The 24,061-nt window shown below is 28.8% G+C and overlaps 2 protein-coding genes across 5 annotated transcripts in view; both read right to left on the bottom strand.

Annotated features, from left to right (window-relative positions):
- LOC110650389 (metal transporter Nramp1) overlaps window positions 1-24,061 on the bottom strand; it is a 79,730-nt gene that overhangs the window by 39,079 nt on the left and 16,590 nt on the right. The gene's annotated exons all lie outside the window — the stretch shown is intronic.
- On the bottom strand, window positions 1,645-9,990 carry LOC110648966 (metal transporter Nramp1). Of its 4 annotated transcripts, none has more exons than XM_058148738.1 (15): window positions 9,833-9,990; window positions 9,517-9,647; window positions 7,398-7,476; window positions 7,265-7,305; window positions 6,683-6,761; window positions 6,477-6,581; window positions 6,099-6,208; window positions 5,750-5,931; window positions 5,580-5,649; window positions 4,768-4,941; window positions 4,490-4,594; window positions 4,002-4,133; window positions 3,052-3,147; window positions 2,164-2,511; window positions 1,645-1,996 (listed from the first exon to the last, which is right to left on the bottom strand). In XM_058148738.1, exons 2-14 carry the CDS (start codon window positions 9,628-9,630, stop codon window positions 2,170-2,172), a joined length of 1,629 nt encoding a protein of 542 aa, XP_058004721.1. In that variant the 5' UTR covers window positions 9,631-9,647; window positions 9,833-9,990; the 3' UTR covers window positions 1,645-1,996; window positions 2,164-2,169. The 4 variants fall into 4 exon arrangements, with proteins under 4 accessions (XP_058004721.1, XP_058004720.1, XP_058004718.1 ...); XM_058148737.1 differs by having other exon boundaries at window positions 1,645-1,968; XM_058148735.1 differs by having other exon boundaries at window positions 1,645-2,511.

Here is a 24,061-nt window from a genome sequence, read left to right as displayed (position 1 = left end):
TCGGGTCGTCACAGGCCCATCAGCTTCCACCTAGTTCGTCCTCGAACCACACACCCGGCTCTGATACCATCTGTAACGCCCTTGCTCTAACCACTAGAGGAATTGTCCGCTTTGGCCCACCCCATCCTGAGCTTCACGGTTTTGTCCCATATATAGAATGGAGAACTCCCAGGAAGTCACCCATCCTGAAATTTCTCTCAAGCGAGTGCGCTTAACCCCGGAGTTCTTCCAACTCTCCAGGCCATTCCATCAAAAGGCGCCTCTAGTGATTAGGTTTTCCCATTTTAATGTATGATTCGATTCATTACTGTGCCCCGTATTCCACTACCCTAGGTAGCCTCGCCATCCTAGAAGCCTACCGGGAGTTTACTCTCTTATGTCACTCCCCGCCCTCATTGGACTGCTTTCCCGGGTCGGGTCATCACACTAGAGATGGTAGAACAATAAAAAGAAGAAAATATATCGTGAAAACTTAAAGAACAATAATAAAGATCAAACTCTAATTGTGGGTGCATTTTTAAGCTTCAATATGCAAAAATCTTCTCCCTCTTACTCCCAATTGAGTGGTTAGGGACCTCTTCTTAGACTCCCATTCCAAGTCAATTCTTGATTTTCCTCTTCTTTCCTTCTTAAATAAGGTAATCTCTACTTATTTAGACTTCTTTCGACCTTAGGAGACTCTTCTCCAAGTAAGAAATAAAAACCCAATTAGATTAGCAATTAAAATTTGTATAGCTCATCCCACACGGCCATGTTGTGTCTGCGCCATGACCTTGCCTGTGGCCAAATTCTGGACAAATTTTGATTCACAAAAATATGCTTTCAAATATAGCAAATTTGTAATCTTTTCTAGCTCAAATTGAAATCTTTCCTACTAAAAATACAAAAAAAAAAAATTAGAAGTCCTAAATTAACTAAAAAATAAATACTAAAAAGTAAAAACTAAACAAATAACAAAAACAAATTAAAAACTAAATAAAAATAAGTAAAATAAATAAATAAAAGCACATAAATTTATATATTAAAATACGACTTATCAATAGCTTCCAAATAAAGTATAATTAAAGATGTGACACCGTTTTTCTTTTCTTTTGATAAGCAGAGAAGTAAAGATGTGACACTGGTATGCGAACTATGTTGCGTGAAATTTTGAGTTTGTAACATCAGAATGTGATAATTATTGCTCGTGGCCGGAGAACAAAAGGACTTACAAGTCTTGCTTTCTCCTCATAGGTAAAATCAGCTTAATTTTGCTTCTTTTGATGAAATTGATTAATTAATTCATACTTATTCAAGTTTTTATTATTATTATTATTATTATTATTATTATTATTATTATTATTATTATTATTATTTGAATTAGTGATAGCTGGAATAGAGAAGTTTGCCTTCAAAGGGGTGGCATCAAATTTGGTAACTTATCCTACTGATTTTAGTAAGATGAGCAATTCTGCTGCAACCAAGACTGTTAATAATTGGTGTAGTTTAAGATCCGTGTTAACACTTTTAGTTGTGTAGGAATTAATTGAAAATTTTTGCATAAACTCAATTCATCATGGATTTAAAATACAATTATGTTGCATCCATACATTAATAGATAAACTTCACCATACATTTTTTGTACTGGGCCTATGGTGAATCGAGTTTAAACAAGAAAAATCTGAAATTAATAATGGCTATAACCATGTATTACATACATATTTAATTCAAGATCAACCTTGTATTACTAATTCCATACATAATCACGTGTTATAGGAATTATATATATTAATTGACGGTCCAGGATTGTAGTGAATCTTCACATGATATTAAGAAAGAAAATCCCAAAGGAATACACCAAGTTGCACAAAGGTTGCACCTTGTTTTGGACCACCCAAAAGAAGAGCTTCTTCTTCCTTTGCTAGCATGGAAAATCCACCTTAGAGAGCAGCACTTTTTCTGCTCCAAGAAGTTTCGGCTGCTACTCTCCTATAGAGCCAAAAACTGCATAAGTTACCTATACAAGAGTTTTTTTTCGCAAGATGGTAGGATTTTATTAATACAGGGCTTGAAGCCCAAAAACAAATCAAGGCTCTCAGGCCCAATTACATAAAGACTCCCAAGCTCACTTATTGAACTCTCACTTTCCCTACCATTTATGAGTGGAAATCACTCTTACCCTACCATTTATCAATTGACTTCTTCTGTAGACCTTCTTTGAGGTAACTGCATGCTTACTATGTCTTCTCTAGGGAGACTATGCATTGATGTATCACAAGACTCGTTGACCATCTGTCGACTTTCAGGTGTTGTTAGTGCCAGAAGATGAGTAGCTTCCTTGTTTTTACGGAACACCAAGTAAGCAATTGCAGCCAAATACACCGCCATAGCTGAAAATCCGAATATTCCAAGAAAAACAACAGCTACCACTTCTAAATGGCCATTAAGAAGAATCTTGATGAAGCCAGTTGCAAGGTAGTATATATTTATTGACATGATCAGGGAACCAATAATCCAAGTGAGAGCTGAAATCTGTAAAAGAAGATAAATGATAAACCAGTGATAATGAAAAGTTAAGAAGCAGAAATAACAGTTGAAAGATGATGATATATGTTGCAGTAATAATCTCCAGAATGCTTGAAAAAAACATTTTAACAGTAATCTATCCAATTTTGGTCATTGAAGCACTGTAAAGAAATCTTTATATGCATTTGTTACTGTTGAAAAATACTGGACTGACAAGTCCAACATTTCAAAGGAAAAGAAAAATCAGGAAATAACATCAAGGGAAAGAAGGTAAAGACAAGAAAGAAAAAGAAACAGCAAGAACTTCTATAAAATGTTTCCAAACAAACACGACATATTTCAAGCCAGGCATCTTAAAGTTGTCTGTCTTGATGGAAATGTCAAATACTTCATTACTATTCTTAACAGGATTTTTTGCAGGATACAAGGATCCTCCAAGTAGTCAGGCGAGAAATTTTCAAGACAAATCAAAGTCCTCAAATTTAATGGTTAAATAAATTGTATAAATGAATAACTGAAGAAGCATAGATCAAAATAACATTATACCATAGTTGAGTTGGCGTGTATCCCCATCTTGGTTTTGCAACTAGTGAACTTGAGAAGTGGAATGAGAGCAAAAGGTAGCTCAAATGATAGAATCATCTGCAAAACAACACCAGATGTGAACTTGCTGCAAGGTAAGATACAAATGAGAATTTTAGCCCTTTGGTCTAGACAACAATGGAATCATTGTAACAACAAATTACAGTTTTTTTTTTTTTTTTTCTCTGTTTAACAAGCCTAAAGTCATTGCCCTTCAGTGTTTACAAAGCATTCCAGAAAGTGAAAGACATCTCTTCAACAACAGATAATGCAGCCAGAAGTCTAGCATTATGTAAGAGAGTAGTTATCCACAATAGACATTGCATTCAACCATAAGAACAACTCTGTAAAATAATCAAAACAAGAACAGAGGTTTTATTGCTTTCTATATTTAATTAGTCGGTAGAAACAATAACAGAATGATCATTACTCATTACTCGTTAATTTGAACATAGACATCCTCACAAATATCACCACAAGAATGTGCTTTAAGATTATCCGAGATTTTCAAGTTATTGCCATCATTTGAAACTTGCACACAAGGTTAAAATTCCACCTGATGGTCAATCAAAATGAAACATGGAATTAAAATTACATAAAACACCATATAGATAAGAGTTCAAATTTTATGATGCACCCATATATGCATATATCATCATAGAATCTCATAATCTTGCAAAAGTAAAGAAATTCCACAACATCATTGATAAGCACAGTTAGTGCATTTTTATGAAGTTGAGAGCAGACAATAGGCAATGCAATCTGTGGCAGTTAAATATATTACTACACACACCTTATTAATGTTCATTCTCTGTGCATATTACTTGTATACATATCAGAATATGATTAAAATTTAAAGAAAAAATGCACATTGTTCTAGAAGTATAATAGTTTTAGAGGTAAGCAACTCATACAGATGCAATAATAATTAGCTTTCCAGCCCCAGCAGAGCCACCAATGAGTGCAACAATTAAACTAGGGACTATTGCCAAGCATCGAGTTAGAAAGTTCCGCATCCATGGTGTCAATCGTAGATCCAAGAAACCCTGGAATATGAAATATTGTGAATATTATGTGAAAAAACATACCATAGCAACCTCTAGCAATCAAGGAGAATACTATAGTTATATACGATTTAAGGAATATATATATATATATATATATATATTGAAAATGATTTTTTTAAAAAGATCATTTGCCTTAAAAAACAGAGGAAGTGCTCTGTGCATTAGTGCTTGCAACATAACAAGATGAGCTAAGAAATATTAAATTCTTCAACAGAAATTAGGAACGCAACCATAAAGCCTTATTACTTAATGTAACAGTGGCAGCACTAATGGCAACCTGTTTTACATACATGGACCTTAAGAAATAATAATAATTATATGTCAGGACCAAGTACCTGCATGACATACTGCCCTGCATAAGTTCCTGTTATTGTAGAACTCTGACCTGATGCCAACAAAGCAATTGCAAAAAGTTTTGAACTCCATCTGCCCAAAACATTCTATCAAAAAAGATAAAAAAAAATACCATAATGAAGCAGATCAAGATCAAATAGTAAATTTAGAAGGAACTGAAAACAACTGTAATATCCAGTATAAGATTGGCATTATCTAGTACAAAAGCAAGTGTAGATAAGCAAATGGAATCAGATATTTGGAAAATTTGTTCACATACTTTAAGCAAAAAAGAAGCCTTGTTCAAGTCCAAGTCCTTGCATTTTGACTGATCTTCTGGATTTAAATTTGAGGAATTGCAAACAGCACCACTTACAGAAATAACGGATACATTAATGAAAAAGGCCAGTGTGAGAGCGAAGGCACTTTCTATGAAGTAAAATCTACGAGCCTCCTGCAAACAAAATTGTTAGTTCTGCCAATTTCTATGTTCAAAAAATCATTAACGTCATGTTTTAATAAGAACCATTGAGTGTCAAATTGTTAACATGTAGCAGTGTCTTTATAAATTTAACTTCGTTTTGGATAACCTTCAAGATATGCTAGGACAGCAACAGCAATGAAAACATATCTTTCCAGAAGGGTAGAGATATTTGGGGTGCACAATCATCAAACTATTATATACTCTTATTATTTTTTTTTACTATTATTGGATGGAAAATCCTTCCTGATGTCAAGGCTATGGGCTACTTTTCTAAGATACATGTTTAAGTGTCTTGAAACTCTTTATGCAAAGGTATGTACCAATACTTAACGAAAGATGAAAAATTACTAACCAAAAGGTTGAGAGCTACAAAGTTCAAAATGTGATATGTTGTTTAATATTGTTGCCTACAAAGATAAGCACACTAAGAAATCCATCCACCAGTAGAAAAGGCTAAAATACATTGCACACAAATATGATTTTCCAGAAGAGGTGCATGGAAATGGTCACTCTCACACACATGCTTACATAAACTGATAAACGAACTTGTGCACTGAAGCATGCCTGCAAATGATTAAGATTAAAACTAATCTACTCAAGATCTTTACCTTGATACCAGGAATGGATCGTGGGATTTTCCTAGAAAGCACCAATGCCGAATGAAGGAAGAGATTGTGACTGCATGAGGGCAATGAAGCCAACGAAGATAAAAATGTTTTTTTTTTCAACAGGAAGGAACTATTAATAGTTGGAAGACATAATTGAATAAAAAACTTACGGCATAACCATGGCACCAAGCAGTGAAATTGCAAGGCCAGTAGCACCATGTCCCTTGAGTTGTGGAACAAAAAGCCCATAGAGAACTTCAGAAGCAGAGGGTTTTGCAAAGGCAAGCTCCACCAAAAAGCATGCAGCGATTGTAGAAACAAGAAAAGCAATAAGGAATTCGAGCTTCCGGACCTATAAGAAGAAATTATGAGTGGTTAAGCTTATTTGATGCATCATAATTGGATGTTTGGAAAAGCCTCATTTTCTGAATAAAAGAGATCAAAAAAAAGTTAGACAAGATTATATTTTTCTTAATCTTAATAGTTCAAGACATATGGACTAAGAAGAAAATGATGTACCCCATATTGCTGCAGTGCTAGAAGAACCAACGTGCTAAGACCAGTCAGAAGAACACCAATCCACACAGAAATTTTGAAAAGCATGTTCAATGCAAAGGCTGTACCAATTACTGAAAAAGAAAGTAACATCATTCAGAGTACGGTGAAGAACAAACATCCTAGGACAACAATTAGTGGACAAGAAACATGTTATATAAAAGAATGCATCACTATTTGGGCCATATCTTCTTAAAATTTTGATTATACATATAAAGATGCTCAAAAGTACTTGCATGTGGAAATATTATTTTTGAAATATCAAAATGCAATTTGTAAGCTCGTAGCAATATATTGATTATACATGAATAAAAAAAAATTAAGCAAATTAACAAAACTTACCTTCAGGAATATCACATGCAACAATAGCAATTTCAGCAAGAATCCAAAGGATGAAGTTTGGCACCCGAGGATACTCATTCTTACAATGTTCTGCTAAATGCTTTCCTACAATTACAAATTACATTAGGGCAAAAAAATGCAGGCAATTAATACTGGTATGCTAGGAGAAAATATGTACTAGAGCTGCAGATTTAGATGCCACATACCAGTGACAATCCCCAAATTGGCTGCTAGAGATTGTATAATAAGAGCAGCACATGAGGCCACTAGTATGATCCAAAGTAACTGGAAAAAAAAATATAAAAATCCTTCAGGAAAGTAATGCTGCATATTGAATTAAAGTATGAAAAAATAAAGTAAAAAGTATTAGCATCTGTATGAAGGAAACTAGTATTACTTTTCACAATCCGATAGATTTTTTTTTTTTTTAAATGAAAGGCAAAATGGCTCTAGAAACTACGGTATACCCTATCTAGGAGCCTCTTTGATGTACTAAGACTAGGCCAAACAATATAATCTTTCATTCTGTTGCTTCTAGTTGACTGGTAAAGAAGATTCTGGGAAAATATTTTAAATAAATGACTACCATGTTCATTGTTGGACACTGATGAAAAAAAAATGCCAAATTGAATTAGACTTCAAAAGTTTGCATTGTTGGCAACTTTCCATGGTAATATGTTATGCCAATGCATGATGACCCTGATCAGACTCATGGATCCACTCCAATATAGAAAACTGAGAAGAGATGATGAAGAAAACACTGCTGCATTGAGAAGAAATGAATGTACCTCGTACTTGTATTCTGCTCCTGACTGCAGGTCAGTTTCAACTGCAGGTTAACACAGAATATTTAGTGCATAAATTATTAGCGGCTGTGTTAACATGTGGCAGCACAAACAAACTTAGAAATTTCGGGCTCACAATTTCCAGGGTCAATATATGCAATAGAAACAAGGAACCCTGGACCCATATATGCAAACAGGTTCTTCCAGCTTTTCTTCTGCATAAACAAAGTGAAAATGGCATTACATCAACTATTTTTCTCATTCAAAACCAATTCTATGCAGAGATAACGCAACAACGAGCAAAGTCACCATCTACAAAAATGCAAATTTCGCATAAAAAAATGCCGTGAAGCAATCACAAAATCAAGACTTCAAAGCTGAGAGCGATTGGGACCAATGACACAATCAGTATTTGCAAAAGAATGACAATATTGAGGGAATGCAATGAGAGTTTTCTATCTGAAAGGTCAATAAAATTATACAACAAATTGACGTTACAAAGTGAAGACATTTTAATATATTGATCAATGATTAATCAAGCCAGCTCTCCTATATAAGATGAACCAAATTAATGGAACACCTATAAAATATTCCATTATTTATTACCCTCAAGATCACAAACTACTCTTCTCTAGGGACATTTTTCTTCTCTTTTCTTTTTTCTTTTTGTAGGGTGGGCAGAGAGAGGTAAATGTCACTTTCTACTTCAAAAACTAAAATAAAAATTCACTATATTTATGTGAGGATTTTTCTGTGATATAAGCCAGAAAATTAAAAATTACTCCTGCCTGACATAAACATATACATGCCTACATGGATATGACTATTTTGTGTCTTAGCTGCATAAATCCTTTACCTTCTATCGTATTTCACTTTTCACTGAACTGTTGTACTTTTCATTAAAAGTAACAGCATCATAGTATATTAAAAAAAAGACATCCTTTGTTGACAAGTTATCTGTACTGGTATTAGAAGAAAAAAAAAAGATTCTTGTTAAGACTGAATATCAATATTTATTTTTTGACCCTCAAAAGCTTTGTTTTTCCGCAAAGTTCTCCAATCTATCAGTCAGTTAATTTTTCAAAAGCTTTAGCCATGTCATACAAAAGCCTCCCACTACTGCTAAACCATTCTAATTATTGTTTGCAAAGCAGATGCATTCATGGCTAAAAATTAAATCACACCACCAAGTTAAGTCTTTTTTATATCAAAATGTAACTTCATTAATTATTAATGAATATACGCTGTCTGTCTGCAGGCATTTTTCGAGACTAATTTTAGTACGAAAGGAGTCAATGCATTTGTACAGGATAATCTATGATGTTTTAGGGACCACATCGAAGCTTCTGAGTGTATTACAGCGGCAAGCCTGTAGTTTTAGAAAGACCTGTAGGTGGATTGAATTGTCATCAAACATTCCTCCAGATATAGTGCAACTACAATTATTAACATAAAGTTCTTTATTTGATTTGAATTTCCTAAAATTATGTAGCAAGAAATATTTTGATTTTCGAGTCATAATATCTAAAACAGAGTAATCCAATGCTCATGTCTGCCACTCTGTCTTACTGATATCAGTCTGTTCAAACGAAAACTCAGAATAAGAAATAAGAAACAAAATTTAAAAAAAAAAAAAAAAAGAAGATGAATGGCATGAAGGCAACTTGAATTGAACACTTTAGGATAAAATAAATATTTTAAAGAAAATAATTTTACAATTACATTACCATAAGTATTAAGTTGAACTTATCTAATTTCTCTCTCAATTGATCAAGTCAAGTGTGAAGTGGGACATAAAATGAGTCTTTTGATCCACTTAAATTAGAAGAAAAAAACAGAAGACGTCAACAAGGACTTTTATGTCAGTGAGTTGAAATCAGGTAATCAACAGATAAATGCTTGAACCAAATAGGTGACTTCCCATCTTATTTAATTGGCAAAGGAAGCCAAAACTGTTTTTGCTTCCTACAGAAAGCAGAGGAATCCGAAGCTGCCTTGTCCAATTAAATAACAAAATTAAAAATAATAATAATAATCGCTTAAACTTGATTAATTATAGAACCCAATAAACACCATTGGACTCTTTCTCTATGACCAAAAATAAAAAGGTGCATAAACATGCACAAAATAAACTGAGGACTTAATTCAGACAAACGGAGGTCTCTCAAACAAAAAATAACTACAGTATTATCAAGCAAACAAACCCAGAAAGATGCAATGAAATTAACAAATAGAAAGTAAGTTGAAGAACTTACGTCGGGAACAACAATTTGATAAGTATCTGAATTGTCAATGAGGGGTGCATTGGAAAAGCTCCGATTCCCAGTGCTGACAATGAACTGTGGCTGCACAGACGTCGAACCCGCCATTGGTTTCTCTTTCCCTTCTAGGCAAAAGTAAAAAATAAATAAATTCAACGAAAGCTATGAGAACGATTGCCATTAAATGAAAACACAAAAATTCATGAACTGAGGTCCCAAATTGCAGATTAAAAAACGAAAAAGAAATGAAACCCGGGAAAGAAAATAAAAAAAGAAACGATGCATGGCTGTGAAAGAGGCAGAGACGAACCTCAATCACAGGAAAGGCACATCAAGAAGCAGACTTCTATGAAGAACTCTCCAAATGCTCACTCTCGGAGTCTTTTTAGGCGGCTCTCCCTCCCTCTCCCTCCCTCTCCCTCTCGTGATATGTAATATACACATGCCTATCACAATAGAAAAAAGGTGCTTCACTGCTCACCCGTAGCACATCAGCTGGTGAAGTTTACCACATGCTTTTAATTTTTAATTTAAAATATATTTTTAATTTGTATATCAATTATTTAATTAATTAAAAAGCATTTAAAAATTATTTATTTATCAAAATAATAAAAAAATGAGAGTTATTTTTACTAAAATAAATAAAATATTCATATTTTTAAAAGTTATTAAAATAAAATTAAATCTAATCTCTTTTAATTATGTCAGGCGTTCTGCTGACAGAGTAGCACATTGCCTCGCTCAAAAGTAGTCATTTCGTTCAATGTCAATCCTGTGTACCAGCATCAAATAGCCTTTTAATCTTCTTTGATGAAGTTTTCGTCTACATACAAAAACACACACACACACACAGACATATATATATATATATATATATATATATATATATATATATATATATAAGTCTTGGGGAAATTATAATTTACCATCTTTAAATTTGTGATAAAAATGTATCCTCAACTTTAACTTTGTTAACAAAAAAAGGGTAGTGTAAAAAAAAGTTAGGATAAATTATAATTTAATATTTAAAATTTAATAAAATTTATAGGTTAATCATAGTATTTTTAAAACACATCAATTTAATTTTTGACATTTAAATGATTTATCAATTTGTTTAAATTTTCGTTTAATTTATTATTAATTATATTAAAAATAGCAAAATAATATTATAAATTTATAATATAAATTTTATTATAAAATATTCCCATGTTTATTATATTTATTATTTTAATTATAATATTATCATTTTATTTTATCAATATTCTAGGTGTATTATATATTAAAACTAAAAAAATTTAATTAAAAATTTAATTATATATTATATTAGTTTATAATTAATAAAAAAATTAAAAAAAAATAATACACTTTCACATTTATATACATCGAGGCATGGACAAATATGTAAGTTTATTAAAATATTACATGAAACTACATGATAGTTTTTTGGAATTTCTCTTAAGTCATGAGTAAATGTTACGTGAAATTACATGATAGTTTTTTAGAATTTGTCTCAAGTCATGAGTAAGAGAGTACTTGACTTGGCTTATAAATTAGTCAAATATACTTATAAATAGAAATGTATAAGTAAATTACCTTACTTATGACTTTTGATATTTTAAGTAATTTTTTTAACTTATGAGACAAACCAAATAATTTATAATGTTTATTCATAAGTATGTTTGACTAACTTATAATTTAAATCAAATGCCCTCTTATTCATAATTTTACCCATGAGGCTAGCAAATGGAGTCTTGAACTTGTGAAGTATGGAAGGAAATTAAAATTGAATGTAAAGCAATGGATTCTTTGGATAAATAATGCGAAACACGCTAATTGATGTTCATTCTCTCAATTGAATTGTAATTAAATTCGACCTAATCTCACTAAAATGATTGAGCTCCACATAAAGATTATAATATAAGAATCCTACTGTATATATTTTTATAGATACATATTTAACTAAATATTCAAGATTTTAAAGATAAAATATATGACTAACCAAATCAAACATTTCTATTGTTATGTTGAATCCGTAATTTATCCTAAGGATCTATAGGCCACTTTATTTAGGATTTTGAATCCTATTTTAAATAGATTTCTCCCAACTGAATCTATTTTATCGTATTTTCTTTAAGATATAAATCTTTTAAGATCACACTTTTAATCTTAATAGGATTCTATTCGATGCTTATAGAAGAAGTTAAAATCTTTATAGTTAAATATGTTATCATTTCTAATCAATTTTAGACACTTTTCTCAAACCAGCTCTAACTTGTCATAGGAGGGTACTCACGGGGAACATTCTATGGGTAATTCTCTAATCAATTTATTCTCCATTTTATAGGTCTATACCTATAATAAAAATTCATGAATAACATCAATTTCATGTAAAAAAAAATTATTTTGTTCAAAAAATAAGATAATTCAGCATAATTTAAGGACTCATTTTATGAGATTTTTGTAAAATCAGACTTGTTCTTAAAATAGTTAATTATAAAAAATTCTTTAATTTAACGAAATAAAAAATTTTTCATATAAAAGAATATATAATATTTTATAGATAAATTATATGTGGCAAATTTTATTAAAAAATTATAAATATAAAATTATTTGTGCGTACATTACTTATTAATTATATAGAATACTAAAATAACTAAAATAGTACTGATATTTTAATTTTTTTATAAAATTTTATAATTTTAATTAAAATTATATATTTTAATTGTGATATATTATATCTTATTTAATTATTATCTTTAATTAATATTTTATTTTATAGTATTACTAAAATAATATATATATATATATATATATATATATATATATATATATTTTTTTTTTTTTTTTTTCTTCATGAAGTTTTTTTTTTTTTTGTTAAGCTACCAATTTTTTCGCAATAAGTTACTTAACAGAAAAGAATATTATTTTATAAAAATATTATGAAATAAGTTGTGAAATTATGTTAAATCATGATATTTTCTGTAACATCTTAAATTTTTTTTATAAAAATTTTTAATTTTAATTAGAATCATAAATTTTAATTGTAAAATGTTAGATGATTATACCTTATTTGGTGGTGTCTATATAAAATATTACGTGTGTTTTTTTTATATGTTTTTGGACTTTAATTTTTTCGATAAATTAATAAAATTTTCTTAATTAACCATTTTATGCAAAAATATTATTTTACAAAAATTTTATAAAATGAATTATAAAGTTATGTTAAATTATCTTATTGTTTACAATGAAGTAATTTTACTATATATAAACCAATCATAAAAAACACCTTGTTTATTTATTTTCTTTTATTTTTTATTTGACTCTCATTAAAATTTTTTTTGTCAAAGATAGGGATATACACATTCAGCGCTCAGAAACATAATTAAGTATTTTGATAAAATCATAACAATTTTACTAAAAATTTTTTATACCATATAAGCGTTACACATATACTATTCACAATAATCGAACACGTATATTATGATTGGTAACCCAATTGGATTGATTAAATGCAAACTCTTCCAATCTTAGTTTTGTGCATCAAATTAACTGTCCCTTAGCTATGTACTTACATTTTTTTATTAGTTACGATCCAATTATTTTATTTTTTGATTTTTTAAATTTAGTTAGATCTAATTATTAGTTTATCATAATTCATATGTGCCATGTATATTTAAAGATTCTCTATGAATTAAATTTAAGAAAATCATCAAATTTATTTTAATTCAATGATTAGATACATATCACTCATTTGATTTGCTATATTTGAGCTTTTACTTTCTTAATTTTTCTATTAAAAAAAATACTTGCTTTGAAAAGGATTTAATATCGATTAACGTGCGAACAAACATGAAAATATCAACGCAATTAGTTTAGGGGAAATAAATTTCTAAAAGTGGCCATATATTAGATAATAAATTTCACATATTTTAAGTGAATAATTACACTTCCTTCTTATTATTATTTTTGTAAAAAATAATTATTATTCAATCAATATATTTTAATAAAAATAATTATTTTATCTCTTTATTTTAAAAAATATATTATTTAATTTTTTATTTTTAATTTATAAATAATATAATCCCTTCAATTAATTTTTTTGTTAATCAAGTTAGTTAAAAAGGATAAAATAATTATAAACAAAGAGAGAATAACTAATGTATTTAAAAATATTAGACTAAATAAATATATTATTGATATTATAAAAACTGAATAATTGAGTTGAAAAATATTTTTATTTTAAAATAACTAAAGGAACTAAAAAATTCATATACTAAAAAAATAAAGATTGTAGATATTATATTTTTTAAAGTATAGAGATTAAATAGTTAATTTTAATAAATAAAAATATTAAATAATAATTTTATTAAAAAAATTAAATTAATTAAAAATAATATTTTATAACTAATTTTTTTCTAATTTATTTTTTCTATTCTCTTTTTTACTCACAATCTCCATAAAGCAAATTGTATAAACTAATATTTTAATAACTCAAAATTTATTAATTTAAAATTATTAATTTATAATTTGATAAATATCACATTAATATAAATAATTTAAAAATTAATTATTAAAAATTATAAAAATTTTATATTATTAATTAAAATTTAGATGTCTTGTACTTAGATATTGTTTATGTAACTTACTGACTTACCAGGTTATTCCATGAAATAGCAGCCGCATATATAATTTTCGGTGATAAGTGGCTACAGGGTTGCCACATGGCAGTGATAGAAGACCTTTGACTTACGATGAACCATATCTTAGAGTATCAGTAAACTGGGCCCGCCCGCTTATTTTTACTATGTCAATTCCAATGGGGTCCACCTTGATATGGATGGCTCATATTTGATATTTCCTTCTTATTTTCTCTATATAATAAAAACCAAGCAAGATGAGTTGATTCCCAATGTCATGGTGGAGAATCAACTCAACAAGCTACGAAATGACATCCGACTATGCAAAATCCAACTGGGAATAAAAAATCAAGCAAAGCTTTTGATTGGCATCTTGGGGTTGGGGTGTGTGCCATAGCTGGTTTCTTTAAAGCAGACCTAATCAAATCAAAGCTTACCATGTGCCATTAATTAACTTCTACATAGGTATTGCTCTTACCACAAATAAATACCTCTTTTTAAGATTGGGTGAATACTATTTTGATTTGAATTAAATAAATTAAATTAAATTAAATTTTTAATTTAATTTTTAAAATAATTTAATTTAATTTATTTTTATATTTTAAAAAATTTAATTATTTTAATTTAGTTTGATTTTAAAGAAAAAAATTAATTAAATTAAATTGAATAAAATTATTTTATTAATTTTTAAATTAATTTATTTTTATAAGAAATTTATAAATTATATGTAATTATATATATATATATAAATTATTTAATTTCATTGATTAATAGTTATTAGATTTAAATTAAGATCAAAATCAGATAAATAAGTTAAAAATTAAGTCTAAATTAAAAAACTCATTAAAACTCAAAAATTAAATAGTTCGAACCAAATTGAAATAGAGTGACTCGGTTCAATTTGATTTTTCATCCATTTCAATTCGGTTTGATTTTTAAAATATAATAATTCAGTTAATTCAATTTTAATAATTTAGTTCAATTCGATTTGATTTGAACCGAATGTTCAACCCTATTTTAAAGTATATACGTAGTTTCATATACCATCATTATCAACACTGGATTTAATCAATATTAATATACTAAAATTAATGTTAAATTTAATAAATTAAAAACTAACATAATAAATTAATGATTATAATTTTTTATAAATTAATTTTAGTATATTAGCTTGTATATTATAAATACTTCTTTTTAATATTTAATTAATTTGTTTAATATACCTTAAATTTCAACTAATACTATTTAATTTTTAGTCATTCATTAAAATTGATTATTCGAAAATATAGATAATAAATTTGTATTATCTATTAAATAAGTTTAAAAAATAATAAAATATTATTATTATTATTTACCTGGTAAAGGATTATCATATATTGGATTAACCGAATTTTGATCGAATCAGTTGTATTTTATTTTTCAAATTTTATAGATAACTCGGATTGGCTATAAATCTCGTTCCCAATTTTCTTTTTATTTGAATTAGTTAAATTAGATCAAGTTTAATAACTATAATTATTATCATTACCAAAGTATTTTATAATTTTATACATTTCCAGTTGAGTATAATTAAACCTTTTATTTGTTCCAATCAAATTCTAGACTTTTCTAATCTTTTATAGTTACCTTCTCTAATATGATTATGAACTACATTGACATCAAGTAGACAAAAGTATAGTTATTTTCTTAGTTTAAGGTGTGGACAATAAAAATTGTCAAATCATGTCCATAATTGTTTGAATTTAGTAGGAAATGGTTAAGATTTTTGTTTCTATTAGATCGAGTTCTGATTGGATTGACTAAATTTTATATTTTCGATTTTATGAGTCACTTAGATTTATCATAGATCTCGTTATCAAAATTTTTAATTAAATTAGTCGAATCAAATAACATTTGAGAACCGTAATTATTATCATTATAAATGTTGTCGTTTATGCATTTTTAATTGAGTATAATTAAACTTTTTTATTTGTTCCAATTAAATTCTAAACTTTTCATAATATTTTATAGTTAATTTTATACATGTCCAATTAAGTAAAATTAAACATTTTATTTGTTCCAATCAAATAATAAACTTTCCATAATCTTTTATAGTTGCCTTAACATGATTATGAACTCCATTGACATCAAGTGGACAAAAATCCAATTATTTTCTTATGTTAAAGTTATGTGAACACTAAGATATTGTCAAATCAGGTCCATAATTGTTGGAATTTATTAGGAGGGGTTAGAATTTTTATTTTCTATACATAATGAATATTATATTAAATTAACATTTATATGTTGCCTAATCTGATTTGATTTATGTAGTTAAAAGTATATTACTTACTTGACTTATTCAAATTCGAATCAACACTCTTTCAATCTTTTATTAAAAAAAAAATATTTATCTGTTTCACATGTTATCTAAACTCTAATTTAAAAGAAATAAAATTTAATTGCTTAATCTTAAATTTTATAAAACTATGATTTAAGTCAAATTAAAATATGAGGTATTAATTAATTTTGAAGATAAATCGGAGGATTAATTTAGGGTTTTGGGTATATGCTACAACATTTGCATTCATCCCAAGGCAGGCTGAAATACTTGCCTCGTTACGGGCTTGTGAGCCTTGTGGCCTGATGAGCAACCTGACCACTTTCATAGCCTTAGCCCTTAGACGAGTCTCCAGGTCATGACCATTCGAAGGCCCAATTGGACAAATCCAAGATGATAATGTAGAAGGGAGAGAAGCAAGAACTGTGTAAGAAAGGAACCTTATGCAATTTTTTTTGATCAATTGAATTTTTTTCTCAATTTTTTTTATAAATAGGACTGCTTTATTAAAAAAGATAATGAAATTATATTAAAAGTAACTCAATGTTCAATAATTTTAGAAAATTTTTAATTTTATTTATTTTATTGAAAATATTTTATTAAAAGTTTAAAATACTTAAAAAATAGTAAACGAAAAAAATTTTAAACGATTTAAAGGAAAAAATTTTTCTAATTAGAAAAAATTAAATTATTTTTTTAAAAAATAACTTATTATTATTAAAAGAGTAAGTTATTTTTTAAATTTTAGTAATTTTATCAAAGTATAAAAATACTTATATTTATAATATAAATATTTATTATTAGTTTAATATAATATTCAAATAATAAAAAATATTTTTATAAGAAAATATTTTTTAAAAATAGTTTTTATAATAAATATTTTTTTATATATAAAATATTTTTTTTATAAAACAAAGGTGGCAAATAATTCAGAAACAACACTTGCACAGTATCTGCCGATTAATGAGCCACTTGATTACTTGGGATTGAAGCATATTCCCAAAAAGTTTACTTTCCAATAAGATATTTTTTAATATATATATATATATATATATATGTTAACGTATAATTCTCAACAATCTGTGACGACTAAGAACCAATTATGCATTTTACAGCATCGGCAAAAGAATCACCTTTATATATCATTTCTAAAAATTATTATATGCTCAATTCTATCTATCACTTCCCAAAATTCCTGCATCAACATTTAACTTAAGGAAATATATAAATATTTATCCAAAACCCGTATATTTGTGTTAAGTGCTCTTGAACGGCTTGGATTTTTTTTTTTTTTTCTGAAATTGTCTTTAGAATTGTAAAGCCTCCAATTTAATCTTAGTCAGACTTAATTTTTTTAAAAAAATTATTATTTAATTCTTTATCATAAAAAAATTAATTATTTAATTTTTTTATTTTAAAAAATATACTACGTAAATAATTTTAAAGTTATTTTAAAGCAATTTTTTTCCCAACTTAATTATTCAGTCCATATAATTTGAATAATACAACTACTTAGTCCCATAATTTTAAATCCATCAACTATTCAATCCCTATAATTTGAATAATACAACTAAATCTCTATTTTGACTAACTTGATGAATAGAAAAATTAACAGAAGAAATTAAATATCTCATAAACTAAAAATAAAGAAATTAAATAATATATTTTTTAAAATAGAGAGATTAAGTACATAATTAATTTTGTTAAAATATATAGATGAAAATTAATTTTTCTAATTAAAGAGGATGAAAAGAAGCGTAAAATGATTTTTTTTTAAATGTTTTTAAGCCTTTTTCAATGCCCAGGAACAGGAAAAGTTAGGGAAAATTTATTACTTGTTATGGACTTTATTTGAATTCATAGTCATATAAATCATAAATAAATTCAAAATATAAAAAATAAAATATACTAGTGATGAACATTTACTGACAAGAATTAGTAAATGATAAGTTTTAAATATTATTACATAAAATTAATTTCATTTGGTTATTGCAGGAAAGATAAGCCAAAAGGAGAAAATACAACTTAGCATATGAGAACTAAAAGCACGTATACAGTGAAACTTAATGTTAATCGCAGGCGTGACAAGCAAAGCAGCAATTTTTCTGCTCCAAGAAGTTTCGGCTTGATGCATACATTTTGCATAATCATTTAGGTTTAATTTCATAGCTATTTTATTTGATTATTAGTCACTTTTAGCTAATTTCATTAGTTATTTAGTTAGTTTTCCATAATTGTCGATTTTGGATTAATTTGTATCTTTTACTTTGTTTTGTAGGAAAAAATGGTATTTTTGAAGGACTGAAGAGAAATTTTGCCATTGAGGAGTGACTTCTACAGCCAAAGATGTCAAAAACAAGTTTTCAAGCTGAAATATGCATTGACCAAATTGTGCATAACTTGCCGCATAAGCTATGCAGATCTGCATAAGGAGAAAAATCACTATTCCAATACCTGCCGAAATGTGCATAAGGAGACTGCATAGCTTATGCACATTCTCGCCTCCCTTATGCACCTTCACGGAATTGTGCATAGCCTATGCACCAAGTCATGCAGTTTCGCATAAGTGAACCAGAATCAGCCGAAAACTGCATAAGGGACTGCATAACTTATGCAGTCCACTTATGCAGTCCCATAAAGAGTTCATTAATGAGCTGGCAGAAGATTCCCTCAGATAATTCCTCCTAGAACATACCATTTTAGGGCTCCATGTCAGAAAAATGCTATAAATAGTCTCATTTTCCCATTTTAGAGGGGAGCAAAAAAAGGAGCAGAAAAGGAAAGGAGAAGAGAGGCAGAATTTGAGGAGACACTTTCACCTTCCACACCATTTTCAACCAAGATTTGCAGATTTCTTTCTTTCCTTACATTTTTCTACATTTCTAGTGTTTAATTTCTTATTCCTTAGCTTAGATTAAAGCTTTATTTCCATTTAAACTCAATATATCTTGTAAGCATTATGGATAGTGAGTAGTTTTACCTTTGATTCTGGAGTAAGGGTTGTAATATTTGAGATATTTTGTGGATTTTGATGGGGTAATCCATATTTTGTGGTCTTAATGAGTTTTATTCATTTCTTGTGTGCTTAATGACATGCTTAGTGTAGGATCCCATTAAGTGATGTTCTTAATCCATGGTTGAAGCACCGAAAGGAGAAGGCCTTGTAATAGATAATCAAGAAATCGGACTTAATTAACTTGGACCTAGAAATAGGCTAAGGATTAAGAGGATTCACAGATTAATTAAAGAACTTAATGGGTCTTAATTAATTCTAAGTCCACGAAAGTAGGATTAGATTGATTAAGGCACTCTTTGTCTCACTCGAAAGAGAATTCAAAGGATTTAAGAATTAATCTCCTTAAAACCCATAAGTTTCACAAGATTGGATAACCAATTAAAAATCCCAAAATAGCTCGAATATGAAATCCCGAACTCCGGAATCGCCTTTTTATCATTGCTAATTTTCAATTGAATTTAATTGTTTGCCATTTTAGAATCTTGCCATATTTGAACTTGCTTATTTCAATTTGATGCAATTTTAGTTTAATTAATACATTGATGAATAGAATATTAATTTTGCACATATAGATTTCACATTCTCAATACCCATCAATTCATTACTTTAATTTCAAAAATACTTCGATTTAGTCAACTTTTATATCAAAAATTCAATCATTAACTCAACTCCTCATGGGAACGATATCTTTACTGTATTACTTGTATGACCCGTGCATTTGCGGTTGGGCCACATCACGGCTGCTACTCTCCTATAGAGCCAAAAACTCCGTAAGGCACCTGCACATGGGTAAGGCTGTGCCCAGGGCACAGGCATACATGTGCCTAAAACTCTGCTGCACTTTTTGCTAGGAATTCACTCTACTGTAATTTTGATACTATTCACATGCTTTTTCTACAGACTTTTCCAAACTTTTGACCTACAAAAATAACCCCCAAAAAAAGTAAATTTGATTAAAATAAACTAAATAAAATCGATAAAAACCTACAATTTTAAGAAATATAAGGAAGTTAAAATAAAAATAAAAATTAATGGCATAAAACTAAAGAGTGGATCATCAAAGAGTGGCTTCCTTTCAACATAGGTGTCATATAACACCACATATGACTCTTTATATATGATGCCCTCAAGTCTGGCTAAATTTGAAAGAATTTTGCCTATAGCACAAACAACACTTGGCCTTAAACAATGAGATAGGAGAGAAATTTCTAATTTTTGCTTTAGCTCATAGAAGAAGTAGCATAGTGAAGGTGGTGTCACTGAAAAGTAAGGATCTTTAGGTGGTGTATATATTAGTACCATCGATGAACACAAATCAATGGTCTCTTTTTTTTTTTTTTTATCTCATCCACGAACTCTATTTTTAGCTCATCTTTATGTGGGAACTCTCTTGATGACTCAACTCCTGAGGATTCTTGTTCTTTCAATTGAGGCTTATCTTTCCATGAAGCTTCCTCATACTTCAACTCACTTTCCTCACCTTGAGTGTATAATTCCTTATAATAAAGCAACACTCCATTGTTCACCATTGGACCACTAAAAATTTCATTGCTCACTTTAGATTTACTAATAAAAATTTCCAATAGATTTGACAACTCTTCAAATTGCAAATTTTTCTCTTGATCTCCAAATGGATGGTCTGTAATAATAAGGTGAGAAGTATATGGAGGGTATTGGTGACTCCAATCCTACAGTAAAGGATTCCAACATTGATAGTCAAATTCAACAGGTGAAGTACTTCCTCATGGCTTCTATGTTAAAGCTGAACACCAGTTGCACAAGCTTCATTATCCACCCAACATCTCGTAGCATCATCCAATTCATTGTAGAAACAAAACATAACAAACTGATTTGAGAAACTGTGATTTGAAAATTGTTCTACCAATTCATTAAACCTTCTCCAAACGGCATATAATGGCTCTAAGTATTGTTGAATAAAACTTGTGAATACTTGTTGATGAAGCATCTTGAGGTATCTCACAAGAAAACAAATAAGTAATATTAGAATAAAAAAAATAAAAGAAAAACAAAACACAAATTAAAATTTTCAAATTAACAAGTAATGTAAAATCAACTACAAATAAACTTATGATCCCCGGCAATGGTGGTAAAAACTTGATGCATTATAGTTAACACTACCAAGTGTACTAGTCGTTCAAGTAATAAAGTGATGAGAAAAAGTATTGTCCCACGAGGATCAAAATTGTCATTTGCAATTAAGCTAATACTACCCAAATGTTATTTGAGAAATTGATAATTTTGAATTTAACTAAAATAAAAACTAACAATAAAAATAGAAGTAAATAATTAAATTAATTAAATAAACTTTTTATGATAAAAGTGTTAGGGTCAGATTTCACCTTCACCTATGCAAATAACTAATTCAATATAAGTTTTACACAATGAGATGGTAAGATTGAATATGGCCACTTGTCTTTTTCAAGTCGAATATTCATCTAAATTAATGGCCCTTATTAGGGTAGTAAGAATCTAGATGCATAAAGAACATGAATCTCTTACAATTAATTCGTCCTCTTTGGTTAGGAATTAAACAAACCACACACTATTTCTAGGGTCCTTCTTAAGGTAGCTTAGTCCTAATGTGATATGCAATAATCTTTCTAGAAATTAATTATGCATTTAAAAGAGAAATTAATTATAGCTTCTCTGTTCAAATCTCATTAGAACAATCAATCAATTGAATAAACACAAAGCATTAAGATCAAATATTGCATAATCTTATGAAAATAAAATTAATGCGTTGAATTAGAAAGAAATCATAACATAGGTTTATGATCCATCATTTCCTTACAAAATGGTCTACTTCAGCCTAAATGTAACGCCCTTGCTCCAACCACTAGAGGAATTATCCGCTTTGGCTTAGCCTATTCTGAGCCTCACGGTTTTTTCCCATAGGTGGAATGGAGAACTTCCCAGGAGAACACCCATCCTGGCATTTCTCTCAAGCGAGCACACTTAATCCCAGAGTTCTTCCAACTCTCCAGACCATTCCACCAAATGGCGCCTCTAGTGATTAGTTTTTCCCATTTCAATGTATGATTCGATTCATTCCTGTGCCCCACATTCTACTACCCTAAGTAGTCTCGCCATCCTAAAAGCCTGCCAAGAGTTTACTCTTTTATGCTACTCCCCGCCCTCATTGGATCGTGTAGACCCTTATTTTGTAATGAGTATGTGCATTGAGACTGTGGAAAACCCAATAATAAAAAATTATATAACTGTAAGATGTAATTGGAGGCATAGAGCTGAATTATTAATTCCGTGGCATGATCTTGAAAAAAAAAAAATAAATAAATAAAATAATATTTTTTTGAAAAATGAATTTAATTAAATTTAAATAAAATTTTATTTTATTTAAATTTAATATGAGTAGTTTTTAAATATACCTAATTAAGCTTAATTGGGCCTCATGGGCCTAAGAAAGTCTAGTTAGAAATTTTAAATATGACCCATTTAATTTATTTTTTAAAAATTAAAATAAGAAAATATCTTTTTCTCTATCCCTCTTCCATACAAACTCTCTCTCCCACTTTGGCTTCACTCACTTCCTATTGGTGCCACCTCTTTTTCCTCTCTTTCTATTGGTTGGAATACCTCACCCATATTCCAGTCTCACCCAAATTCCTCAATCCCAGTTGTTTAAGTTATCTGAACCTTATCACACTAGAACTTCAAACCCTACCACACCTCTTCCTCACTCCCTATTGGTGCCTTCCCCTTCCCCTCTCTTCCTATTGGTTGAAACACTTCTTCCATATTTCAGTCTCACCCAAATTCTGTAATTCTAGTTGTTTAATTTATTTGAACTTTATCACCCTAGGACCCCAAACCCTATCACACCTCTCTCCCAAAACCCTATAAATACCCTACTGGAGAAGAGAAGAAAAGGAGGAGGAGAAGAAAAAAAAAAAAGGAAAAAAAATTTAAGAGAGAAATAGTCAAAATTCTTTTAGCTCTTCTTTCTTTCTTGCGATATTTCTTGAATGTTAGTTCTTTTATTTTCTTATTAAGATCTATGCCATGTAATATTTAATTCTATGTTCCTTGTTTCTAATTTATTTTGTATGTTTATATAGATCATGTAATCATATTTAATTTGAGGGATACACAACTCTGCACATGTTCAGTTTTTTATCTCTTATATTTTTATTATTATTTTGTTATTTTCTGAATCTGTAAAAAATTTGAAAAAATTATATTCATATTCTACACGAAATTCTATTAATTTTAGGCTCAATAATCACTAAAAAAACTTTAATATTTTGTAAGTTATGACTGTTTGAAATTAGGGTTCCTGTAAAATCTGATTTGCAGAATATCCGACTTGTAGAGCCCATATCTCCCTTGTTTCTTAATATTGTTGTGTGAATATGGTGTCTAAAATTAAGTTTGGAATCTTGTGAATCTTTTCCAATTACTTTCGCATTCGTATCTGTTATGGTTGGTGAGTTATGAATTTTACAAAAAAGTAGTGTAATTCTATTATTAGGAAAATTTATGATTTGTGTAGATTATTTGGCTAGAGTTTTGTTTAATCTATGAATTTTA

This window comes from Hevea brasiliensis, chromosome 6, assembly GCF_030052815.1.
Source record: "Hevea brasiliensis isolate MT/VB/25A 57/8 chromosome 6, ASM3005281v1, whole genome shotgun sequence".
Taxonomy (NCBI): Eukaryota; Viridiplantae; Streptophyta; class Magnoliopsida; order Malpighiales; family Euphorbiaceae; genus Hevea; species Hevea brasiliensis.
The sequence above is the reverse complement of the archived record's forward strand: the minus strand, read 5'-3'. Positions and strand labels throughout refer to the sequence as shown.

Bases quoted from the DNA above. Each gene is read 5' to 3' on its own strand.
- LOC110648966 (XM_058148735.1), bottom strand. From the start codon at position 9,630: ATGGCGGGTTCGACGTCTGTGCAGCCACAGTTCATTGTCAGCACTGGG. The intron at 6,209-6,476 runs GTAAGTTTTGTT...TTTCTTTTTCAG, and splicing joins TGCATGTGATATTCCTGAAG to TAATTGGTACAGCCTTTGCA. The intron at 4,942-5,579 runs GTAAAGATCTTG...TTTTGTTTGCAG, and splicing joins GATCCATTCCTGGTATCAAG to GAGGCTCGTAGATTTTACTT.